Source organism: Hylobates moloch, unplaced genomic scaffold, assembly GCF_009828535.3.
Source record: "Hylobates moloch isolate HMO894 unplaced genomic scaffold, HMol_V3 SCAFFOLD_3, whole genome shotgun sequence".
Classification (NCBI taxonomy): domain Eukaryota; kingdom Metazoa; phylum Chordata; class Mammalia; order Primates; family Hylobatidae; genus Hylobates; species Hylobates moloch.
Genome location: NW_026652278.1, coordinates 90443803 through 90470175, shown reverse-complemented (window position 1 = coordinate 90470175; position 26373 = coordinate 90443803). Strand labels below are relative to the sequence as shown.

Sequence of the window (26373 nt, the reverse complement as noted above, 5' to 3'; positions counted from 1 at the left end):
CACCTGTAGTCCCAAGCTACTTGGGAGGCTGAGGCAGGACAATGGCATGAACACGGGAGGCGGAGGTTCCAGTGAGCCAAGAGCGCGCCACTGCACTCCAGCCTGGGTGACAGAGTGAGACTCCATCTCAAAAAAATGATAAAACTATTAAATATTAATAAATAATAAAATAATGAAAAAATTATATTAATAAATAAAAATAAAAATAAAAATTACAGTTTTCAGCCAGGCGCAGTGGCTCCTGCCTGTAATCCCAGCACTTTGGGAGGTTGAGGCAGGCAGATCACAAGGTCAAGAGATTGAGACCATCCTGGCCAACATGGTGAAACCCTGTCTCTAGTAAAAATACAAAAATTAGCTGGGTGTGGTGGTGTGTGCCTGTAATCCCAGCTACTCAGGAGGCTGAGGCAGGAGAATCACTTGAACCCAGAAGGCGGAGCTTGCAGTAAGCTGAGTTCGCGCCACTGGACTGCAGCCTGGGTGACAGAGTGAGACTCCGTCTTAAAAAAAAAAAAAATTACAGTTTTCATAAGCTGTTTCTCCCAAGTTACATGTTATGTGGCATTTCATGTGGGTTTGTGCTCTGTGTGTGTTATTAGATTGTCTTCCAGTCAGAATTCCTGGCCACTAAACTATTTCATCAGCAGGAGTTACATCCCTATGTTGTAAGGGTAATGTCCAAAAGACACAGTAACTTTTAAAAATAATGATTAAAGGACTTTGTTAGAAACAAAGAGCTATTTTGTATTTAGTGTTTGCTGTGAAGTAGGTGATAAGTCGAATTTTTTAGCTTGTCTCTGAGAAAAATAAATTGAAGTGTAAGTGAAGCATTACTTTTTGACATTTTCTACATGTAGTTTCCTTTTGTCTATTTTGTAACTTTTTTCCTCTATTACACTGAAATACGTGTTTAATCTGATAAATTCTAGTCAAGTGCAAATACAAAATAACAAAAAGAATTTAAATCATCCATGGCTGTAACCACTTAGGATACCTCCTATTATAGTCTATGTACTTCCAGTCAGCTCTCATTTTCTCTCACTTTTTCTTGCTCCATATCTCTGTCATTTTATTTTTTAAGCAACATATGATAAAATGCTATTTTCTAAAACTTTTTAAAAATTTAAACATAAATAAAATTTTATTTTATTTAACTTGTATATTATTTATTGGTTTAGTTTTTATTATGGATAATGGTGCAAATTAATCTGATTTTCAAAAGGAACAGAATTGTCTTACAGTTTCCCAGTGGTCTTGTCACCTTAGTCCTAAGTGTCAAATAATGTCCTCATTGTGAGCAGCCAGGACAGAGGCTCAGCAGTGTTATCAAGGTCCCAGACTCCCGCTCCCGGCCATGTCATCTTCAGTATGTATCATTCATTCTCATGATCACAGCGTGTCTGCTGAACCTCTAGGCATTGCCTCAGACAGGAAGAAGGGCTAGAGCCAAAAATTGGGGCTAGCTGAGGTCTGGCCCAACTGCAAACCTTTCCTGGAAGATCCTCCAAGCAACTTTCACCTACATTTCATTGGCTAGAAATAGGTCTTTAGTCCCTAGCTGTACAGGATTCTGAGAAAGGTTTATTTTCGCTTTCTAAATCTCAGTTTCAGAGCAAGACAAGAGAAAAGCAGATGATACCTGGCTGTTAGGTTGCTCATTATCTGTTTAGCAGGTTTTAAGTGCTTTATTTCTACCGTGTCTTTAATGCTTACATGAGAATAGGTGATTATTATGCCCAGTTTACAGATGAGGACCAGAAGTTCAGAGGTGTTAAGGAATAAGTTGGTCAAGATCACATGACCCAAACTGGGCAGAACCAGGATGGGCAACCAGGCAGTCTTTATTCCAGAGCCTGTCCTCTATACCAGCATCGGGCATCTCGAAAATACCCCATGATAACCTGCAAATTTCACTTCCTGGGGAAGTGTGAGGCTTTAGTCATTCACATATCTCTTACATATTCTCTTTTTATTCTTTGATTGGCATCTACAATTGATATTTCATTATATCTTATTTCTGCCAATCCAGCAACAGCTTTTATTTCTTTCCAGCCTTGTCAGTTTCTTCCTTGCCTTGCATTTCCTCTCCGTGCTGAGGATACACCCAGACACATGCAAGCCTGAAAACTGAGCTCACTATTAATAGAAGAAACAGGTGTTTTCCATGGCTGAGGAGTACATAGGAATGTACCATCTACTGATGTGATCGGGAAAGCTTTGTGCCTGCAACATTTTGACTCCAGTAATATGTGTGTCTGTGCATGCACACACACACATGCACACTCAAATGTAAAAGATGAAGTAGGAGTATTTATAATAGCTTGGTAAATAAAATGTTAAAGATTAAACACCCACAACACTGCTATTAGGTCTTTAAATTTTTCATTTAATGGTAACCCTGTTTTGCAAAATGACTATCTTCCTTCTAGGTCTAGAATTTAATATAATTTAATCATGAAAACCTTGGTATTCATAAATGAATTTCAGTGCCTTTGTGGAAAAGAGTTAAATTATGTTCCCAGATTGGCAGATATGTGTGTTTGGATTTATTCTTAACTTTTCCAATTGCATCATTTAGATTAAATTAGTCACTATAACATTCTATTCAATTTTACATTTTAAATTTTTTTTGTTAGCCAGCTGAGAAGTCTGAGAACTTTGTGCGTTCACAGGGTGAGTCCATTGTTCCTGGCTAGGAAGCAGGGGTTGATCTTTTCCTGCAGTTCATTTGGATTGAAGGTTCTTCTTTGCTGACTCTTGCTTCCACAGTGAAAACACAGATCTCCAGTCAGTGAGAGTCAGCTATCTTAAAAAACAAAAATCATGTATACATCACATGTGGTTCAGGATGCTAACTGGCATTACAGAAACTGGTGTTTAGACATTCAACACTGCTTTTGTTAACATATTTGAATGATAATATCTGTTTCAGTGTAGGCTTTTTTGACATGAAGGGTGATCTACCTCAAAGGCAGTTATTCTGGAATTGAATCCTCCAAAATGAGGCCAATCAAAGGGTGTCTTCTACAGAGGAGTTAAGGGAAGTGGTTGCCATCCCTCCCACCCTGAAAAAAAGAAAAAGAGAAAATGTTGGCTCTATTTATTGTTTTGGTGGGGTTATGTATGAAAATGACTAAGTCAACTTATCTGCTTGTGTTGTTGCTTTGGCTACTGGTCTGTTCTTTCATTTTGGGCTTATAGTGCTTTAAAATTCAATATATTGGATATTAAATGCATGTGATTAGGAAACAGTCTTGAAATATGCCCAGAGTTACTCAGTAGCTTCTTTTTTATAATTTTAATTGTGGTGGTCTCGCATTTGTGGGTTTAAATTGTCTGAGTTATCGAGTGTTGTATTTTGTAGCCCCCTTCTTTAATTTTCAGAAGCACTGTCCATTTCATTTCGGTTTATAAAAATGCACATCTTTTGTTTATTATGATTTATCCATGTTGTGTTTTCTAGCCAATAAACTGTGTCTTGCAGTCACGATTGATCTTGTTTTACTGAGATTTAGTTTTGAAGACTAAAAATGTCCAGTGTTGATATTTAAGGTTTTCAAGGATTAATTCTTACAATCATTTTTGATCGAATAAAATTAACTCATTATGTTGGAGTATGTGCCTTTTGGGAGACAAAAATAATTAAGAGAATTGAAAGGATCTATAAATGTTTTTGTAGAAATTCCACTTGGGGATGTGGTCCTATTGTAGTTTACTGAAAACAGTTCTGGTCATTGTTACCAGTGGAATGTGTGCCCTAAGAAAACACCATTTGTGATAAATGCTGGGCAAACTGTGTTCTCAAATCATTCCTGTTGTCTGATGGTTATCTTACAAAAACATGTGCCTGGTTATGTTTGTTATGTGGCTTTGTACAGTCCTTACCTAGGATCGATTGGCTGTTGAGTTCGGGGGGCAGAAGTGCACTGACCCACTGTGGATTGTGTTGGAAGGCTGTTCCTGTAGTCATTTGCCTTGTGTTGCTTCCAGGGAAGCTGCCCGGGAGTGTCGCAGGAAGAAGAAAGAATATGTCAAATGTCTTGAAAATCGTGTGGCTGTGCTTGAAAACCAAAACAAGACTCTCATTGAGGAACTCAAGGCCCTCAAAGATCTTTATTGCCATAAAGTAGAGTAACTGTCTTTGACTTGGACCTTGTTTACTGTGAACTCTAATCAAGGCAGGAGATGCAGCAGTTCTACTTATTGCCATGTGGACTTGTGGAAAGGACACGTGTGACCCTTAAGAATCCAGTTTGGATTAGTGTTTGAAATTGAATTGGGAATGTTGTTCCAGGATGTGGAATGCAGCCGTGATCACACTTACCAAGCTTACTTTGATCTGTTTGTCAATAGCATGCAAAAAATGCTTTGTTTGCCCTTTGCTTCTGCTTTTTTCAGGGAAGCTGCCAAAGAATGTCGACGTCGAAAGAAAGAATATGTAAAATGTCTGGAGAGCCGAGTTGCAGTGCTGGAAGTCCAGAACAAGAAGCTTATAGAGGAGCTTGAAACCTTGAAAGACATTTGTTCTCCCAAAACAGATTAGTAGAAATATTTAACTATGAACTGAAGACAGCATGTATAGTTGCTTTTGAAGGAATACAATATATAGCTGGCAAGAATGGTGGCTTCTTTTCTTTGTATCATTCATCTTCTTCTTTAATCACTTAACATTCCTAAAATGCTTCACTGTACATAGTTAAGTCATAGTTATAACTTCAAATTTTTTAAAAGAGACAAACTGTAAAGAATGTGTGTATTCTTAAAATGCAATATTTGTAAGGCTTGTTCCAATGCCACATACTTGCAGCTCCCATTCTATGTGTCATCAATAGTGTCCTATGCAGTAAAATTATTTGCAGGTCTTTAAATCATTTTAGGAAAGGATGATCAAAAATAATGCATCCAGCAGTACAATAAAAGTAACCACAAAAAATACCTCAGGAAAGAAGACAAAGAAAGTCTATCTAATGACATGCCTATATGAGAAGAATAGCCTAGATATGAATATATGGCATTTGCAGATTTTTATATTAGTCGCTTTGTTAAAAAAAAAAAAAGATTGTATTGCTGTCCTTGAATGCCATAGTCAAAGAGAGTTTTTAATAGAACCATGTTGGTTGCACTTTGTAGTGTTTGGTGCTCATTTAAATATCTGAACATTTACTACAGTTTTTAACTCCATTGTGTCATATAAAAGATCTTGCAGAAGTTCTTAGTGTCGGTTTAATATTACCTAATGAAAGTGATGACATATTTTTTATATCTGGAATGAGCCTGTTGGGATCGCATTGCATACCTTCGGGGTACAAGTCAGTTTCTACACTGGGTGCTGATCCTTGCACACGCCCTTTCTCCCATCTCACAGTGGGGGTGGCCGCAGGGCTGTGCACCCAGAAGAAAATGGCTGTTAGCGTTTCAGCCTTCATAATGGCCTGAGACTTTCTTTCGGTAGGTAGTCTGGAGCTGTCCGGCTGGTGGCCCCCTATTTTGCCATTTAGCGAACAACCACAGGAATTTTAAAAACAAAAACATCCCAAGATTTTTTCATTTCAAAACGCTTCAAAGTCCACATTAGATCAGATACTCGGCTGTCAGCACATTCAGCTGAGGTTCATTACAACCGAGACTGCAATGTGATCTACGTTTCATCTTGTTTTTATAATAAAAAGCTTCAGGGAACAAGCCCAAAGCCCTCACCGCAGGATGCTCTGTCCCCTCTCATTCCCTGACATTTCTTGATTGTCTGCCTCGTGCTGGACTCTGCTGTGTTTCCTGCTGTGACTTCTGCTTTAAGGATGTCCCTGCCCCCCCCCAGTTTCAAGAGTGGATCTGATCAGTGTGTGATGGGAGATAGAAAATTGGAAGCTGGTTTGTGGAGCATCCAGCTGCTGCTTCCCCTGTACCACTGGAATTCTTTCCCTTATCTGTCACTCCCAGCAAGTAGGTCATGTCATTGTTGGCTTTCTTTAAAAAAAATTTATTCTTCCTTCAGAGTCGGAGCTCTGAATTTCTTTTTTTTTTTCTTTTTTTTTTTTAAGACAGAGTCTTGCTTTGTCGCCTAGGCTGGAGTGCAGTGGCATGATCTCAACTCACCACAACCTCCGCCTCCTGGGTTCAAACAATTCTCCTGCCTCAGCCTCCCGAGTAGCTGAGATTACAGGCGTGCACCACTACACCCAGCTAATTTTTCTATTTTTAGTAGAGATGAGGTTTCACCATGTTGGCCAGGCTGGGCTCGAACTCCTGGCCTCAAGTAATCCACCTGCCTTGGCCTCCCAAAGTGCTGGGATTACAGGTGCGAGCCACTGCACCCAGCCTAAATTTCTTTTATCTCAATTTTTGTCTTCTCTTCTGCAGAGAAGATGAGGAAAGAAGACAAGGAAGAAAAAGGAAAGGAAAACTCCAGGTTTCAGGTGCAGGACAGTAGGACCTTGCATTCACTCATCCGCCCAGTCAGTTGCTGTATGTCAGTGGTGTGGCTGGGGTGGGTGGACACACAGAGGGGACGTACAAAGTTGGAGATGATGCACGCTACATGTTAGAATTCTAGAAAGATGCAGGTGGGGGTTAAACAGGAGACTTCATGTGGGAAGTGGATTTTGAACTGGGCCTTGAAGTGATTGACAGTGCTGGGGCGTGAGGTGGGTACTTCAGGAATACAGAGCACACACACTGCTCCAAGGAGCTTGGGTCTGGAGGACAGAGGGAGGCCAAGTGAGTTCTCGCTGAAGAGCTAGTTTCATTTAAAAATTGGGGGAAGACAGAAGGAATGTGTGCGCGTGCCTGTGTGTACTCTAGTCTGCAAAATAGGTTATATTAGAGGAAAGGGATTCTATCCAATTACTTGGGACCACCAGCGACAGAAGCCCCCCTTCCCAAACCCAGTGGGTTAAACAATAAGGAAATATACTACCTTGCAAAACAAGAAGTCCAGTGGTAAGAAATCCCAGGCTGGCTAATTTAGTGACAGCGATGGCATCACGACCAGATCCTTCCTCCTCATTCTTTTCCCTCTACCTGCTGGTTCCCCTGACCTTAATATTGCTGCCACAGTCCCAGGCGTCAGAAATGGAAAAGACAGCACCCTTTTTGGGAGGTACTGCTTTTTTGTTTGTTTTTTGTTGTTCTTTTGAGACGGAGTCTCACTGTCGCCCAGGCTGGGGTGCAGTGGTGTGATCTCGGCTCACTGCAAGCTCCACCTCCCAGCCCAAAGACTGGGCTGAAAGGCACTGGGTTGCTCATGAGGATTCAGCCCCTAGGATAGAGGAGCTTCCAGGCTCTGGGGAAGCATATTGCCATCAATGTTGAATAAAACTGGGCTTCTGGAAGAATGGCTTGTAGACACTGGGGATGTCTGGCGCTGGGACTGAGTGAGCGCTTACCCTGTACCACAAGTGAGGAACAGCTTGTGAGAGGCTGGGGCTTGAGCCACGCTCCCAGACATGCATGGGAACTCTTATTCTTGCTCATGAAATGTATCCCTGAAACCAAGCTTCTGATACCAAAATAGCACAATTTGACAGCAGTGCTTTCAGCCTTACAGCAGATACTGCCTACGACCTTTCCCTCAACAGAACCAGCAGTAGGGGAAGATTTGCAGGGGGGAACGTTGCACATCTCGCACACCCATGCGTGTGGGATCCACAGCGCTCCCCAGACCCGTGCGTGTGGGATCCGGAGCTCCCTGCACACCCGTGCATGTGGGATCCAGAGTTCTCACTGTGTGTGTCTTTCTTTGAATCCTAAAAGTTTCATCTGGACTGCTGGCTATAGAAATTACTGCTCCAAGATTAGGGGACTGCATACCTTCTCTGTCCTGTGTAACTAGGTACTTCATAACACTAAGTCATGTGAGATGGGAATATTAAGAAAATGAACTCCTGCTAGTATTTAAACATGCGTGACCACGAAGCATGCCTGAAACTGAGAACATGGACATCAGCAACACACTGTGCATGAACGGCAGCTGTTTGAGTGCCAGATGCCTCATTCCTTGTTCAACCACACTTCTCAGTTTTCTTCATATATGCTTATGTCTAAAACATGCAGTTTCCCATGTGCCTAACAGTACACCTTTAAAAAATATCATGACTTGTGAAACCAACTTGATTGTTCTAGCCTATACCAAAAATAATTAGGCCGCTTTGACGTGTGAGGCAGGCAGAGCTGTTGCCAGTTGGCTGGCCATAATGCAATGACTGTCGTATGGTAGTATACCATGGTTCTCAGAAGCCCAGATGTGCCAGGCTGGAGTGCAGTGGCATGATCTCGGCTCACTGCAACCTCTGCCCCCTGGATTCAAGTGATTCTCCTGCCTCAGCCTCCCGAGTAGCTGGGATTACAGGTGTGTGCCACCACGCCTATCTAATTTTTGTATTTTTAGTAGAAACAGGGTTTTGCCATGTTGCCCAGGCTGGTCTCGAACTCCTGACCTCAGGTGATCCACCCGCCTCGGCCTCCCAAAGTGCTGGGATTACAGGCATGAGCAACCGCGCTGGCCATGCTTCATCTTTTCTAAGGTCATCTTAAAGACATAGACTTGATTCTGAACTACTCAAGCATGGTATATTTTAATCTTTATGCTTTGTGGGAAGGTTTTTTCTATATAAATCCATTTTCTTGGCTGGGCATGGTGGCTCACGCCTGTAATCCCAGCACCTTAGGAGGCTGGGGCAGGAGGATTGTCTGAAGCTAGGAATTAAAGACCAGCCTGGACAACATGGTGGGACTCTGTCGCCACAAAAAAAAAAAAAAAAAATTAAGCAAATTAGCCAGGCATGGTGGTGCGCACCTATAGTCCCAGCTACGATATATACATGATTCATTGATCATGTTGCCTGTATCCTTAAATTGTCCCATCTTCAGGGCTATGTGATGCGGAGTTTCCAGAAAGTGACATGGGAGTCAGCATGTTCATTCACTCCTTCAAGTCAACAAGTGAGGCTGCATTTGTAAGAAGTCCAGGAGGAGACAGGGCAGCTTTGGGACCTAGGGCTGTGGCAACCCTTACATTACCATCCTGGGCTTGCTTTCTTCCAGCTGTGTATGTAGCTCCACAGATGCTACAGCCATGCAGTCATGGCTGTCAAGAATAACAGCTACCATGTACGCAGAGTGCTCACCTTGCGCCTAGGGGCTTCCACATTTAATTCTCCTAGCAGCCCAACAAGTGTTGATGCTGTTACCATTATCCTCATTTTGCAGATGAGGAAGCAAGCTTGGAGAAGTTCAGTAGCTTGCCAAAGGTCACATGGCTCAGGACCAAGTGCAGAACTGGGACAGGGAGCCTCTGTCCTGGCAGTTCTCACCCAGTCTGGACCCAAAGGCAGGAAAGTGATAAGAAACACTTGCTGGCAATGACTCAAGCAGGTGGTGGCTGCAGAGAGAGAGAGCTCTGTGGCTCTGAGTGGCTGTGTGTGGGAACACCCAGACCTTCCTGTTCAAATGCACAAAAGCACATTTTTGCTTCTCTCTGGTTTTTCAAACCCCTGATGCTGATCAGGAAAAAATGACTCTACAGTTAAAGGACTAAGGACTAGCTAGCTATTGGAACATCAAAGTCACAGTTATGCTCATTGAAATAGAATCTTACAGCTAAAAGAGTTCTCGCCGGTGTAATTTTTTTATTTTTATTTTTATTTTTTTTTTGAGACGAAGTCTCACACTCGGTCACCCAGGCTGAAGTGCAGTGGTATGATCTTGGCTCACTGCAACCTCCACCTCCCATGCTCAAGTGATTCTCCCACCTCAGCCTCCCAAGGAGCTGGAACTACAGGCACGCGCCACTATGTTTGGCTAATTTTTGTGTTTTTTGTAGAGACGGAGTTTCGCCATGTTGCCCAGGCTGGTCTTGAATTCCTAAGCTCAAGTAATCCACCTGCCTTGGCCTCCCAAAGTGCTGGGGTTACAGGCATGAGCCACTGAGCCTGACCAACAGGTGTAATTTACTCCTTTCATCTTATAGACAAGAAAACCAAATTTCAGGTTGATTTACTTTAATATTGCCAGCTATTGACAATAGACTAGAAATACTCAGATCTCTGAACTAGTGTGATAATCTTTATATTACTGTGATACCTCTATTTTTCTATAAACTGGATTTTCAACCAGCTTTTGTGCAGCATTGCTTTCTGAGGAAGGATTTGTGCCTGTGGTTTGAATGGACGGAAGCTGGAAGGAAAACCCCGTCACTTACTATGCAAAAGTCCAGCTGGTCTCTGTGACAGCTGGAGGACACAGGGACTCTGCCAGATCTATCTCAGCCACCTCACTTTATGAAAGATGCTTGACCTGTGGTTCAGTAATTTTCTAGGACAAATGGCTGTTAACAAAGTATACAAGAGCTCTTGCTTTCAACGTTCGTGGAGCTCTCAGAAGCGCTGACTTAACAGCAGACCAGCGTCAGGCTTGACTTAGGAATGAACTTTTAAATTCTTACCTTTTAAAACACAGTTTTACTATTGATACACTTTTTTTTTTTTTTTTTTTTTTTTTTTGAGACAGAGTCTTGCTCTGTCGCCCAGGCTGGAGTGCAGTAGTGCGATCTCGGCTCACTGCAACCTCCGCCTCTTAGGTTCAAGTGATCCTCCTGCCTTAGCCTCACGAGTAGCTGGGACTACAAGCACACGCCACCACACCAAGCTCATTTTTGTATTTTTAGTAGAGACGGGGTTTTGCCATATTGCCCAGGCTGGTCTCGAACTCCTGACCTCAGGGGATCCACCTGCCTCGGCCCCCCAAAGTGCTGGGATTACAGACATAAGCCACCGCACCCAGCCACTACTGATAGACTTTTGAGGAGGTGAGAAGCCCAAATAAGGAGGCTTTGGATGAAAGTGGGCTGTCCCGGGAGAGGATAGCGTGAGTGTGCCCATCTGTGTCTTCTGTTTTGTGTTCCATACCTCTGGAATTTTCATTCAGTAGGTCTGGATATTTGTATTTTTAACCAGTTCCTTGCATGTTTGTTTGTTTGTTTCTTTTTGAGACAGGGTCTTGCTCTGTTGCCCCTGCTGGAGTGCAGTGGCACAATCACAGATCACCTCAGCCTCCACCTCCTGAGCTGAAGCGATCCTCCTGCCTCAGCCTCTGGAATAGCTGGGACCACAGACATGTGCCACAGCACACCAGGCTCAAGTTCCTGGCATGTTTCTGAAGCACTCTAGTGTTGGAGAACACTGAACTGTATGATCTGGGGTTGCGCCTAGCCTAATTTTCCTTTAAAGTCATGGATGCTCTTACCCAGCATTTATCCAGCACGTAGACTGTTTAATGTCACAGCCACAGCGCCACCTAGTGTATGTGTGACTTCCAAATGGCGTATTTTCTTAGAAACATTAGTCTATGAACATTTCAAAACTCAACGGGCGGTATTTCTTTTCTGCCATGGACTCTCCAAGTGTATGCCAAGCCCTATGGGGGCAGGGAATTAAGGACAGTTTTCTCTGATCTACTTTGGTGAATTATATTCAGAGTAACTCTGGGGAGTCTTGGGTTAACTGGGGGGGAGGGGCAATAATTTGACAACGTTTGGGAATCCTTGAACTATAGAGTTTTCTCTAAGAGTACACAGTTAATTGCAAATAGGCTGAATTATTTGACATAAAAACTTTAGATATTACTTCCAGGCCACATAGTTTTAGCAAGTAAGTGACTTTAAAATGAATCCATCTTTTCTCAGCAAAATTACCAGTTTTGCTTTAACTGCGTATGATGGGTTACTTCAGGTGGTTAGAACGTAGTGGAAAATGAGGCCAGGTGCGGTGGCTCACACCTATAATCCCAGCACTTTGGGAGGCCGAGCCAGGTGGCTCACTTGAGGTTAGGAGTTCGAGACCAGCCTGGCCAACATGGCAAAACCCCATCTCTACTAAAAATACAAAAATTAGCTGGATGTGGTGGCACGTGCTTGTAGTTCCAGCTACTGGGGAAGCTGAAGCAGGAGAGTCGCTTGCAGTGAGCCGAGATCATGCCACTGCACTCCAGCCTGGGTGACAGAGTGAGGCTCTGTCTCAAAAAAAAAAAACATAGTGGAAAAGAGTCAAAGCGTTTTGCGTATCACTCAGACATGGCTGTGGGTGGCATTTTAGTTCTTATCATAACCTGTGATCACAGTGTTGGCCTCATGGGAATTGGATGAGCATAATCATATCACTAGAAGTTCTTGGAAAATAAGTATCATTGACTGTGGGAGAGCAGTGATATTTTCATACTCTAAAAAATATACATAGCCTGTTGCTTAGTAATGCCGAGATCAGCATCTGTTTTGTTATTGTAGCTTGAAATATCATGAAAATGTAATTGGAGACGAAGGTGCTGATGGCATTTAGCAATTGCTTAGAGGTTAGATTAGTGACATGGTAATGATAATTAGATTATATGCCTTTGAACAATTTCTATTCAGAGACTTTTGATATAATATATGATATTATGAATAAGATAATGTTAGAAATTCCAAATTTTAGAACATTAACCCATCTCAACATTAATTTAAAAATAAATACACATACATGCATACTTCTTTGTTCATCCAGAATTTTTTTTATTAGCCTTTTCCTCACATAACCAGCAAGTGTTAAAATAGATTTGATGTCATGAAGGTTGCAACTTTTAGGCAGTATAATTTTTTTTCCTGACATGCATAGTTCTGTATTATGTACATGGTTTCATTCATCCTTTTATCCAGATGTCTGAATTGATGTAACCCAGCTGGATTTTATTGGAGTTTAGACCTAGAAGGGTAGAAGGCAAATCTACTTTATCAAGGGTATAACATGCCTAACTTATTAGTCTTTCTAGTCCAGTAACCTGACTTAACATCATTAAATGCTGGGTTGCTGTTGCTCCAGGAATACAGGATTGTGGCAGTCTGGGGGGCAGGGAGGGGAGGTTGGAGTACCAGCAGAGAGTTTCATACAGGGAACACCCCATGTAACAACAGAGAAAGAAGACTGAGTTGCTGGAGGGGCTTTGCAGAAAATCTACGGGAACTCTACCACAGCTGGTATGGACTTCACCCACCAAAGCACATTGAGATTAGCTGTGGTTTCTTAGGGATTTCCACTACAATCAGTTACTTGAATACTTCTAGAGAATTTAGTATCCCAGACACCCATTTCATGACTTTGATTTTAAAATGAGTCAGGCAGTGATTACCTATGTTCTTAAAAATCCATCCTGGATAAAAAACTACAGAAACAAAAGAACAAAGTCCAAAGCTACAGGTGCTGTGAAGAGCAGAATGAACAGTGGGTGTGTGCTTGGCTCGAGGAACCATGGCTGACAGCCACCAGACCTGGGTTCTGGTCCTAGCTTTTCTGTTAAAACTCCCTGTGTCACTTTGGCAAGGTCATTTGACCTCTGTTTGATTGGGAACCTCTGTTTTCTTCACATTGGCCTTGACATTTGTGACACTGTGAAGAAATTCACAGTGAAATGTAAATTTCAAAGAAGGGTTCATCAGATCTTATTTGTTCCCTCATCCCTGTAAACACAGCTTCTAGATTCTTAGTACTCAGGTCATGAAACTATAAAATTATCTTTCAGAATGTCTTCAACATCAATATTTTTAATAATCCATTCTGAGGATTGCCCAGCATTTAAGAGAAAAAAGCCTTAGGCTGAAACTGGCCTGTGATGAAGGCAGGGACATCTACTTTGATTCTGGTAACTGGATTAATATTTTCACACATGAAGACTTTACTTGGGCAAATTTTGTTTTACTTATGTTATTTATAAATGCACCAAAACTGTGAATGACTGAAAATTTTCCACCGCAGGAGTTTCCTCTGCCCTTCTCAACCTAACAGGGCCGCACCAAGTTAACAGAAATTATCACTGGCTTAGAAAAGGTTGTGGTTTTCAGTGTACATTAGGAGGGTTACTGTCCCATAACCCAGTTTATTATTTTAATATTCTTGAAAGAACTGAAGTAATGAAGGGAGAGGCTATATTTTCTTTAGAAGATGTTTCCATGTTATTTGAAAAGTTTTATTGACACATTTTTCTTAGCAGAAAAACAGTTGAATTGAAAAAATTTTTAAATGTACTTCAAAATGTACATTTTAAAATATTTGCAATTACCCTTTAATAAAGCTGGGGGAAAATAAATAATATAAAATTATACATTTTATAGATGTGAAATATGTCATAAAAATTGAAGTTTATAAAAAATGTTTACCAAAATGTATAACCAGGCTGGGCACAGTGGCTCATGCCTGTAATCTGAGCAATTTGGGAGGCTGGGGTGGGCAGATCAATTGAGGTCAGGAGTTCGAGACCAGCCTGGCCAACATGGTGAAACCCCATCTCTACTAAAAACACAAAAAGTAAGCCAGGCATGGTGGTGCTTGCCTGTAGTCCCAGCTACACAGGAGCCTGAGGCAGAAGAATTGCTTAAACCTGGGAGGCGGAGGTTGCAGTGAGCCGAGATCACACCGTTGTACTCCAGCCTGGGTGACAGAGTGACACTCCGTCTCAAAACAAAACAAATGTATAACCAGTATAAGGCTAATTTAAAATAGTTTTAATATTTTTGATAGGAATGCATTTCTAGTTTGCTTATTAAAATTTATTATGGTGTGAGTTTTAAAATTGTATATACAATGGATAAACTGATTTTTAATATATATTTTTTATTTCAATAGCTTTTGGAGTATAAGTGGTTTTTGGTTTCATGAATGAATTGTACAGTGGTGAAGTCTGGAAATGCTAGTGCACTTGTCACCCCAGGAATATAAATTGTACCCAAGGATAAAACGATTTGATAGGCTCAGTCATAATCGATTTGAATAAGCTGATACTTGAAAATATTTCCTTATTCCTGACATCTGATAACTTCAAGTCCCTGAGACCCAGAACAGAGGCCTCTTGTCGTGAAGAGGCAGCTACATCTAGTGGTTGGTGGCATTTTCACTGGAAAATTTGGTTTATGAAAAGAATCCTTCATAGCTGTCTTTGCTGACATTCTGTGGTTGTACAGAGCATTACAACTAGTGTGGTGTGTATGTGTAACTTAACTGAGGTATAACTTTTACACCATCAAATTCACCCATTTTACCTGTACAATTCAATGATTTTTAACAAATTTACCAAGTTGTATACTCATCACCACAATACAGATTTAGAACATTTCCATCACTCCAGTAAGATTATTCACTCCCATTTATAGTTAACCAATACTTTGGTTTTATTTATTATTATTATTATTGTTTTTCTTTTAAAGACTAGGTCTCACTCTGTCGCCCAGGCTAGTGTGCAGTGGTGCAATCATAGCTCATTGCAGCCTCAAACTCCTGGGCTCAAGTGATCCTCCCACTTCAGCCTCCTGAGTAGCTGTGACTACAGGTGTCCATTGCCATACCTGGCTAATTTTTTAATTTTTAAATGAAAATAATGCCCAGGCTGTTCTCGAACTCATGGCCTCAAACAATCCTCCCACCTCGGCCTCCCAAAGTGCTAAGATTACAGGTGTGAGCCGCTACATCCAGCCCCTGGCCAGTATCTTGATTGTAGCCTGTGAAAGACCCTCAGTTAGAGGACCAAGTTAAGCCAGGGCCGGATTCCTGATTTACGGAAACTGTGAGATAATAATTGTTGTGTCAAGCCTCTAAGTTTGGGGATTGTTATGCAGCAATATGGAACTAATACGTCTACTCTCCAAGCTAATCTAGCAATGTATGCAACTGAATATCCAATCTGCCAACCACAGAGACCAGTACTGTGTCCCTTCACTGGCACTATCCTCGGAGCGGAAGAACCAGCCACTAGGTGGCAAGTCAGTGACAGGGACCCTCTTCCACCTTGGAAGGGACAGAGACAGAATGTTTGATCCTCCGGCATGGGATACCTCATAACATCACATCAGGCCTGGGACCCACGTTACAGCAAGGGAGGTGGGAGAGTGGCCCAGGAATACAGGATCCCGTAGCGAAGCCACAGAACAGTGGACCTGATAGAGGCATGGCTGAAGTGCCCACTCCAGGGCAGGACTTTCAGGGCATGAGGTGCCATCCTCCAGGACACAGGCTGCTCTTTAGAGACTTTTACACAGTGCTCAGTGGGAAGAATGCATGGGCCTGGGGACCAGAGGCCCTGCCTGTCTCATCCCCGGGGACCAGTTGGGAAAGGAATCGGCATTTCCCATTCTCTGTAAGTTTGGGTTCTGCAGGTCTAAAGGGCCTGGTTCCAAGAGGACACTTCTGCCAGGGGTGGTGCCAGGGCACTCAATCTTCTGCCAGGGTACTCAATCTCCTTGTGCCAAGGGACCTCGCAGCAGGAAGAGGAGTCACCCTCCTGGTGGCACTGACTGGCCACCATTACCAGGAGGAGGAAAGGCTTCTGCTCCAGACTGGAAGCATATGTTTGGCACCCAGGCGATCCATGTGGGCACCTCAAGTGCAGCCATCCCAGCTGAGAACAGCAGATGTGCCGGCTGAGGGCTGGATGAATGGGGAACAGATGTAGAGGAAAGAGACGAGGAGTGTGGACCGCAGCCTGAGGCCAGCTGTGGTGGGAAAGGCTGTGGTTTGTCCTATTAACCTTCCTCTTCTAAATTCTCCCATAGGCCAGGTATGCTGGTATACACCTGTAGTCCCAGCTACTTGGGAGGCTGAGGCAGGAGGTTCCCTTGAGGCCAGGAGTTGGAGGTTGCAGTGAGCTATGATGGCACCACTGCATTCCAGCCTGGGTGACAGAGTGGGATCCTGTCTCTAAAAAAAGAAAAAGAAAAATCCCCAGGAGGAGGCTCCCCCACACTCCCCAGAACCTCCAAGGAGCTGCTGTCTTAATGTATGTGAGCAGCTGGCGGGCGGGGGTGGCTGTGGGGAAGACTGGGACATCCCCCGCTCCCCTGCATACAGGATCTTGCCCTTAGCTGCTGGGAGTGCTGTCAGCCCACAGCCTTCAACTCCGTCCCTTCGGGTGCTGCCTCACCCGATGCTCATGGGTCTGTATCCAGCAACGGACCCAGGTGGCCCCACCAGACCACACCTAGGGTCGGTCGGTCTAGCTCCTGAGCTCCCTGTGGGGTCAGATGAGGTGGTCATTTGGCCAGCACAGGAGCTGTGTCTCCCTCCACCTACTCTTGGACTCTTGCCCTCCCAAGAGCATCCTTACGAAACCGTGTGTGCATGCCAAGTCCATCTCAGAGCCCACTCTGTGGCAGCAACTTTGTGCCGATCAATGACAAAACTTAGACAAGTTGGGCCATTTTTCTAGAAAATCATAAATTTCCAAGCCAACTCAAGAGAAAAGAGAAACCGTGAACAGTATAACCATTCACAAAAATTAATTATACAAAATAACACCAGGGTCATTCAGCTTTACAAGCAAGTGCTATCACATTTCAAGGTATGGATTCCTATCTTAGAAAAAAAACAGTTACAGAAAATAGTAAAAGAAACCTAACTTATTTTGTGAGATTTGTATAACATTTGTAGTAAAATTAGGAAAGTCCAGTATAAAAGAAAATGTATATGCTAATCTAATTGATAAACTAATATACAAAAGATCTAAATAAATTGCTACTAAACTAAATCCAGCTATATATATTAAAAATATTACAGTATGATCAACTAGGGTTATCCTAGGAATACACATTAACAGATTAACATATAAAAAGAGAAAGAAAACATATTTCACTTGATGCAGAAAATCGTTAGCTATGCTTCAACACCCTTTCTTGTTGTCAAAACGTTTACAAGACAAACTTCTTGGCAAACCAAGAATAGATGGTGATATGGTTTGGCTGTGTCCCCCACCCAAATCTCAGCTTGCATTGTAATCCCCATAATCCCCACATGTCGAGGGAAGGACTTGGTGGGAGATGATTGAATCATGGGGGTGTTTTCCCCATGCTGTTCTCATGATAGTGAGGAGTTCTCACGAGATCTGACGGTTTTGTAGGTGTTTGACAATTTCTCCTTCACACATGCCCTTTCCTGTTGCCTTGTGAAGAAGGTGCTTGCTTCCTTTTTGCCTTCCGCCATGATTGTAAGTTTCCTGAGGCCTCCCCAGCCATGTGGAATCCAGCCATGAGTCAATTAAACCTCTTCCATTTATAAATTACTCAGTCTCAGGTATTTCTTTATAGCAGTGTGAGAACAGACTAATACAGATAGGAACTCCCAAAACTTGACAGTGTACAGCCAGCTTACTTCTTAGTATAGTTAGAAGCATGATTCAGTATTGAAATGAAGTCCCTAGCTAGTGCAACAAGATAAGAAAAACAAAACAAAAAAAACTAAGTTGTCATTATTTACAGATTAAAATGTCCATATACAAAATTCAAAAGAATCTGCAGACAAAATGTTAGAAAGAAAAATAAAATTCACTAAGGTTGCTAAATAAAAGATAAATATGTAAATTAAAATTTAATAGTATTCCTATATACCTACAAAAAACAAGTAGAAATTGTAATAGAAAAAATCCTATTCATAACAGCAAAACATATACACAGCACCTAGGAATAAACATAACAGGCTATACAACAATTTTACAGAAAAAATTATAAATCTTTACTAAAGGGCACAAAAGAAGGCCTAAATAGAGAAACCATGTTATAAATGGAAAAGCTCAGCATTCTAAAGATGTCAATTCCCAAATCAATCTATAAATTCAATACTACTCCAATCAACACCCTAACAGGGCTTCTTTTTCCATAGAACCCAGCAAACATCTCAAAACTCACAGTGAATTGTAAAAGGCCAATGTGGTGACTGAATAATGGCTCCCATGAAAATGTCCACCTCTTAAAGGCTGGATCTGTGGATACATTACAATAGCAAAAGAGACTTTTCAGATGTGAGTAAATTAAGAGACTTGAGATTATCCTGGATTATTGTGTAGGCCAATCACTGGGGTCCTTCTAAGAGGGAAGTGGGATGGTCAGAGTGAGAAAGAGGCTATGTGACCAGAGAAGCAGAGAGAGAGAGAGATCAGAAGATGCTGCACTGCTGCCTTGCAGCAGGGGGAAGGAGCCACGAGCCCAGAAATGTAGGCAGCTTCTAGAAGCTGGAAAAGACAGGGCCATGGATTCTTCCCAAGAGCCTCCAGGAGGAACACAGACCTCCAGAACTGTAAGAGAATAAACTTGTATTGTTTTCAGCCCCTACGTTTGTGGTAATTTGTTATAACAGCAACAGGAGACTAACACAGTAAAAAATAGTCAAATGACTTAGAAGAATAAGGAGAGAAACTTGCCTTGCAGGTATCAAGACTTTCTAGAAAACTATTGTGATTTGAGTAATATGGAACTGATGAAGAGTGTGAGACTAATGAAACAGAAAGGAGTGATAACCACTCACTGAGTATGGTATGTCTAGAGCTGGCATTACAAACCAGGAGGAAAAGAACAGACTCTTCAATAATGCTGGATAACTGCTTATGCACATGACAAATTAAATGAGGTACATACCTCACTTAATAAAATACATACCTCATTTACTAAAATACATTCTGGCCAGGCCCAGTGGCTCACACCCATAATCCCAGCACTTTGGGAGGCTGAGGCGTGTGGATTACTTGAGGTCAGGAGTTTGAGATTAGTCTGGCCAACGTGGTGAAACCCCGTCTCTACAAATACAAAAATCAGCTGAATGTTGTGGTGTGTGTCTGTAATCCCAGCTACTCAGGAGGCTGAGGCAGGAGAATCGCTTGAAACCAGGAGGCAGAGGTTGCAGTAAGCCGAGATCACGCCACTGTACTCCATCCTGGGCGACAGAGCGAGATTCTGTCTCAAAAATAAACAAATAAAAAATAAAAATATATTATGTCAATCAAACATTAAAACTTTTGAAGAAAATTAGAAGAATGTCTATATCAGGATTAGGATTTGTTGAAAAATTATTGAAAAGCTCAAACAGTACAGAAAAGTCAGGTAGAGATCAAGTATGTTAAAAAAGAATACTGCTGTGTGACAAATAACACCATAACAAGGGTAAGAGACAAGCCACAGACTAGAAGATATTTTCATTACATAAAACTGGCAGAGGATTATTATCTAGATATAACAAGAACTAGCATTTTTTTTTTTTTTTTTTTGAGACAGAGTCTTACTCTGTTGCCCAGACTGGAGTGCAGTGGTGCGATCTCAGCTCACTGCAACCTCCACCTCCCAGGTTCAAGCAATTCTCATGCCTCAGCCTCCCCAGTAGCTGAGACTAAAGGCACCCACCACCATGCCCGGCTAATTTTTTTGTTTTTTTGTATTTTTAGTAGAGACAGGGTTTCACCATGTTGGCCAGGCTGGTCTCGAACTCCTGACCTCAAGTGATCTGTCCACCGTGGCCTCTCAAAGTGCTGGGATTACAGGTGTGAGCCACCGTGCCCAGCCTTAAGAACTAACATAAATTAATAAGGAAAAATACAACAATCCACATGCAAAATGGGTGAAAATTGAATATTTACAAAAGGGAAAAAGCAATGAATAAACAGGAAAATATGCTGAATCTTTCTTGTATTAAGGAAATGAAGATTAAAACAGTAATTATCATTTCATATTCAGCAGATGGGCGAAAAATTTTAATACCACCTAGTGTTGGGAGGATAGGGAGGAATGGGGACTCATATACTACTGGTTGGAATGTAAATTGCATCTTTATAGAGAAATTGGTCGCTATCTATCAACCTTGAAGAGGCATGTATGTTGGGAGAGCTCCTAGGTTTATATCTGAGAGACTCTCAAATAAGGAGACAGGTACAAGGAGATTGTTTATTGCAACAACGTTTATAATAGAAAATTTTAGCCGAATGCCTGTAATCCCAGCACTTTGGGAAGATGAGGCCGGTGGATCACCTGAGATCAGGAGTTCGAGACCAGCCTGGCCACTAAAAATACAAAATTACTAAAAATACTGCTACAAATACAAAATTAGCTGGCATAGTGGCGCATGCCCGTAATCCCAGCTACTCAAGAGGCAAGGCTGGAGAATCGCTTGAACCCAGGAGGCGGAGGCTACAGTGAGCTGAGATTTCAACACTGCACTCCAGTCAGGACGACAAGATCAAAACTCTGTCTCAAAAAAAAAAAAAAAAAGAAAATGTTGGAAACAACCTAAGTGTCCTTCAGTAAGGAAGGGATAACTGTGGCTTATTCATACAAAGGAATGCTTTCAGCAGTTCGAATGCATGAATTATAGCTACATGGATCCAAAGGATCAATGTTGGACTGTGTTTCCCATAAGAAAAAACTGTAAACTGACCTAAGAGTTATACCATTTGTGTCAGTTTTACACTCATAAAATAACACTATAGGCCAGGCAGGATGGCTCATGCCTGTAATCCCAGCACTTTGAGAGAACGAGGCATGAATTGCTTGAGGCCAGGAGTTCGAGACCAGCCTGGGCAACGTGGCAAAACCCCTTCTCTACTAAAAATACAAAAATTAGCCGGGTGTGGTGGCAGGTGCCTGTGGTTCCAGCTACTCCAGAGGCTGAGGTGGGAGGATCCTTTGAGCCCAGGAGTTAGAGGCTGCAGTGAGTCAAGACCATGACACTGCACTCCAGCCTGGGCAAAGGAGTGAGACTGTCTCCCAAAAAACAAACAAACAAAAAGCCAGTTCTGCCCACTTTTGCCCTCTCTGCTGCCTAGCTTGCAAACATGATGGCTGAGGAGGATCCGTGCCATCCTAAACTACAAGGTGACCTTGATGACAGGTCACACTCTGAGGATGGAGAGGCAGAAACAGCGTCATAAGGACTCCAGCGTGGCTTTTATGTGAAGCCACCATACTGGCTCCTGAAAGGCCTCCCTATGTCGGGGCTGTTATATGAGAATAAACTCTTGTATTCAAGCCACTCTCGTGAGGTTTCTGTTACTCCTGGGGGAATGCAACTGCTGACTGACACAGCTTCCATATTGTGGGGTCTGACCTAAGCAGACCTGTACTGTGATTTTAGTGATTCAATTTTACCTTTGGTCTCATTATTTTGAATGTCAGTTGGGGGATGTTTATTCACAAGACTGCAGATTGCAGACTCCACCACCACCCAGGAAGTAATAGAGCATGCATTTTATATTTTCTCTATAGTTTTTTTAATTTTTTAATTTTTTTTTAGAGATGGGATCTTGCTGTGTTGGCCAGGCTAGTCTTGAATTCCTGGCCTTAAGTGATCCTCCTGCCTCAGTCTCCCAAAGTACTGGGATTACAGGTGTGAGCCACCACACCCAACCTACCTGTCGTTTTTTAAAAATTATTAGGTAAAGGGTTGACAACACCAAGTACAATACCTTCTGTAGATAAAAGGTACCCAAATATTAATATAATATCTCCTTAAAAATCATTGAAAACACATACATTTATTTTGTAGCTACTGTTATAAGGCAGGAAAGTTTATATTTTCTTTATAGCTGGCACCAGAATACTTTTGACAGAAAAACAAAACAAAACAACAAAAAAAACAAACAACAACGAAACACCTGTTTCTGTTGGGAAAATCTGTTTGTGTGCTTGGGGTGGAAGCTGCTTCCCTAGAGCCTGAGCACTGGCCACCCCCAGGCTTGAGGAAATTGAAAACTCCTGTGCATTAGAGAGGAGAAAATTCCCTAACTCCAGGGTTCCTTTTTGTGGGAGGTGGAAGTTTGAGGTGGGATTTGCTGTGTGATAAAGGCTTCCCTGGGAACCTACTTGTTCACAGCCCACAGAGTGTGAATGTGAGGCACGCCAACTCTGATGGCAGAAACTTACGGCCAAATAGAGGCAGCAGAAGCAGTGGCAGAAACAAGGGGCCTACCTGTAGCCAGTGTCTTGATGACATTTTGAGGTTCCTCCTGACATCCTTGGAGATAGATGACTCTAGGACATAGCTGGAGGTTCATGATCACTCTGGCTGCCAAAGCCGTGGACTCAGGTGCTGGGAGTGGGAAAGTATTACAGACAATTTCATTTTTAAATATGAGAGCCAAAATTCTGAATAAAATGTTCATAAAGGTAATTTAAAGTACATTTAAATAGTAATATAGATCAACTAAGTGAGATTCATCTCAGGAACACAAAAACTCAAAAAAATTTTTAATGCAAAAATGTTAAGAAATCTATCAATATAACTCATATTCATTTGTTAAGAAGGAAAAATACGATTATCTCCATAGATGCCAAAAACTGGAACCACTTTCTCCAGCTTTCCTCCCAACTGGGAGACAGTAAACAAAATGGCAAGTGGAAGGCCGCGATTTCTGTTCTTGTGCAATACTCATCCTTGGATTCCTATGTCTCTGTTTGGCCTGCCTCTTTCTTGTTGGGTATATTAGGGTGTTTCTTAAGGAATTCCCCCCTGCCGCTCACCTCCGTTCCTTTTTTTAAATTTTTATTTATTTATTTATTTATTTTGAGACCAGGTCTTGCTCTGTCGCCCAGGCTGGAGTACAGTGGCGCGATCTCGGCTCACTGCAACCTCCGCCTCCCGGGTTCAAACGATGTTCCTGCCTCAGCCTCCTGAGTAGCTGGGACTACAGCCTCGCGCCACCACACCCAGCTAATTTTTGTGTATTTTTAGTAGAGACAGTGTTTCACCATGTTGGCCAGGCTGGTCTCCAACTCCTGACCTCAAGTGATCTGCCTGCCTGGGCCTCCCAAAGTGCTGGGATTGGAGGCATGAGCCACCATGCCCGACCTTTTTATTAAAGACTTTTAAAGGGGCCACGCTAATCTTCTCTGTATTATTCCAATTTTAGTATATGTGCTGCTGAGGCGAGCATGACATCTGTTCCCCTTATACTGCTGCTGGGAGTGGGAATGGGATGAGTCAGGAGCACCTAGAACCTGCTTGGTCAAGAGGATAGGGGGACTCTCCCACGTCACTCTTACTCTTGATGGGAATTTTTTAAGATTATAATATAAGTAAGACCAATCCCTCCATGCCCTGTCCACAAGTACCTTTTGAAATTGCTACTGCATTATTTTGCTGCTTTTAAACCACTTCTCTATTTTGTTGTGAATTTTGAGGAGGTATCTCATTGCAGTCTCTCCCCATTTTACCACCGAGGTCTAGAATATGCACTAATTTAAAAAGAGAAATTGATAACTTTCCTGGGAGGGTGAGGGATCCTTGACAGTCACATATAGATTGATTAAGACCCTATTCTGCTTTTCCCATGGAATGGGAACTTCTGGAGCCTGTGGTCCTACTATGAGCCTGGCTATCAGGCAATCACAAAGCTCCTATTTGAGGTAAGAAGACACCAGAGGCCAGGCACAGTGGCTCACACCTGTAGTCCCAGAGCTTTGGGAGGCCGAAGTGGGAGGATCACTTGAGGCCAGGAGTTTGAGACTTGCCTGGGCAACGTAGCAAGATGCTATCTCTATAAAAAAAAAAATTAGGCAGGCAACAGTGGCTTACTCCTGTAATCCCAGCATTTTGGGAGGCCAAGGTGGGCAGATCACCTGAGGTCGGGAGTTCAAGACCAGCCTGACCAACATGGAGAAACCCCATCTCTACTAAAAATACAAAATTAGCCAGGCATGGTTGGGGCCTGCCTGTAATGGGGGAGGCTGAGACAGGAGAATTGCTTGAACCCGGGAGGCGGAGGTAGCAGTGAGCTGAGATCTCGCCACTGTACTCCAGCCTGGGCAACAAGAGCGAAATTCCATCTCAAAAAAAAAAAAAAAAAAATTAGCTAAGCATTGTGGCATGTGCCTGTGGTCCCAGCTACTTGGGAGGCTGAGTCAGGAGAATCACTGGAGCCCAGAAGTTCAAGGTCACAGTGAGATATGATTGCACCAGCGTACTCCAGTCTGGGCAACAGGAGACCCTCTCTCTTTAAAAAAAAGAAAAATTCAGAAATCATATACTTTATAGGGAAGGCAGGACAGGAACTAAAGACAGGACTTTTTATCTGTCTTTAGAACTTGCCACAAAATATTGCAGTAATGACAGCCCCTGAGGCAGAGAAGCAAACGGGATTTAAGAAGGAATTTCTGGAGCCACACATTCAGAACATTAAATGGATTTAGAGTTGTCACCAACTGGTTCCAGTGGCAGGATGCCCAAACACATTCAGATGGGAACCAGCAGTAATGAGTATTGTCAGGAATCATCTGTTAGATTTCTAAACACACACCAACAGGAAGGAGGAAGGACCTCTTCCTGTGAAACCAGAGAGGCTTGTGCCTCAAACCTGGGCTACTCAATCAGAAACTCTAGGAAACATGTATTTTTACAAAGCTCTACAGACAATTCTGTTACCTAGTGCTATGGTTTAATGTGTCTGGCAAATGCCAGGCGTTGGAACCGAATCCCCAGTGTGGCAGTCGTGAGGGGCAGGGCCTTTAAGAGGCGATTGGGTCATGAAGGCTCTGCTGTTGTGAATGGATTAACCCATTCATGGGTTCATGGGTTAATGGATTAGTGGTTATCATGGGAGTGGCACTGGTGGCTTTATAAGAGGAAGAGAGCCTTGAGCTAGCACACGCTGCCCCTTCCACTGGGCGACACCCTCACAACTCTGCAGTCTCCACCAGCAAGAAGGCTTCTACCAGATGCTGACCCTTGACCTTGGACTTCTCAGCCTCCACTGTAAAAAGTAAATTCCTTTCCTTTAGAAATTTCCCAGTTGCAGGTATTCTGTTATAAGCAACAGAAAATGGACTAAGACACCCTGACAGGGCTAAGAACTGCTTCAGTAGAGGCTCTTCTTTTCCTCACCCATTGTGACCAGGGACTCAGGCCTCCACAGTGCTGCAGCATACTACAGTTTCACATAATACGGGCAGGGTGCAGTGGCTTATGCCTGTAATCCCAGCCCTTTGGGAGGCCGAGGTGGGTGGATCACCTGAGGTCAGGAGTTCAAGACCAGCTTGGCCAACGTGGTGAAACCCCGTCTCTACTAAAAGTACAAAAATTAGCCGGGCTTGGTGGTGGGCGCCTGTAATTCCAACTACTTGGGAGGCTGAGGCAGGAGGATCGCTTGAACCAGGGAGGCGGAGGTTGCAGTGAGCCGAGATGGGGCCACTACACTCTAGCCTGGGCGACAGAGTGAGACTCCAACTCAAAAACAAAGAAACAAAAAACATAATCATTGGCCAAGCACAGTGGCTCACGCCAGTAATCCCAACATTTTGGGAGGCTGAGGCAGGTAGACCCTTTGAGGCCAGGAGTTCAAGACCAGTCTGGGCAAGAATCACATCACTGCACTCTGGCCTGTGTGACATAGTGAGACTCTGTCTCTTAAAACCAAAAATTGACATAATAATGATATTTATGACTGATAACAAATACTGAGACATATAAGAATTTTAGGAATCTCATACAATTTTGGAACACATATTGATAATACATTTATATAAATGTAACTAAAAGAAGGTTAAATATCATTTCTCATTTAACAATGCTTCTCATATAATTATTTACTTAGTAAATAAGCCTAACACATCTCTCTTGG

The 26373-nt window shown here is 42.6% G+C and overlaps 1 protein-coding gene and 2 pseudogenes across 19 annotated transcripts in view; 1 reads left to right on the top strand and 2 right to left on the bottom strand.

Moving 5' to 3' along the window:
- CREM (cAMP responsive element modulator) overlaps positions 1-4619 on the top strand; it is a 102394-nt gene extending 97775 nt beyond the window's left edge. For 13 of the 19 annotated variants that reach the window (XM_032143369.2, XM_032143575.2, XM_032143491.2 and 10 more), the window contains one exon: positions 4399-4619. In XM_032143369.2, coding sequence (XP_031999260.1) covers positions 4399-4543 — 145 coding nt within the window. In that variant the 3' untranslated portion in view covers positions 4544-4619. Of the gene's footprint in view, positions 1-3990 lie in introns of all 19 variants that reach the window. The other 6 variants (XM_032143353.2, XM_032143583.2, XM_032143548.2 and 3 more) reach the window with 1 other exon arrangement.
- A 19001-nt stretch (positions 4620-23620) lies between these two features.
- On the bottom strand, positions 23621-23691 carry LOC116466163 (U6 spliceosomal RNA; annotated as a pseudogene).
- A 681-nt stretch (positions 23692-24372) lies between these two features.
- Positions 24373-26007, bottom strand: LOC131383164 (uncharacterized protein C9orf85-like; annotated as a pseudogene).
- Between the last annotated feature and the right edge of the window lie 366 nt (positions 26008-26373).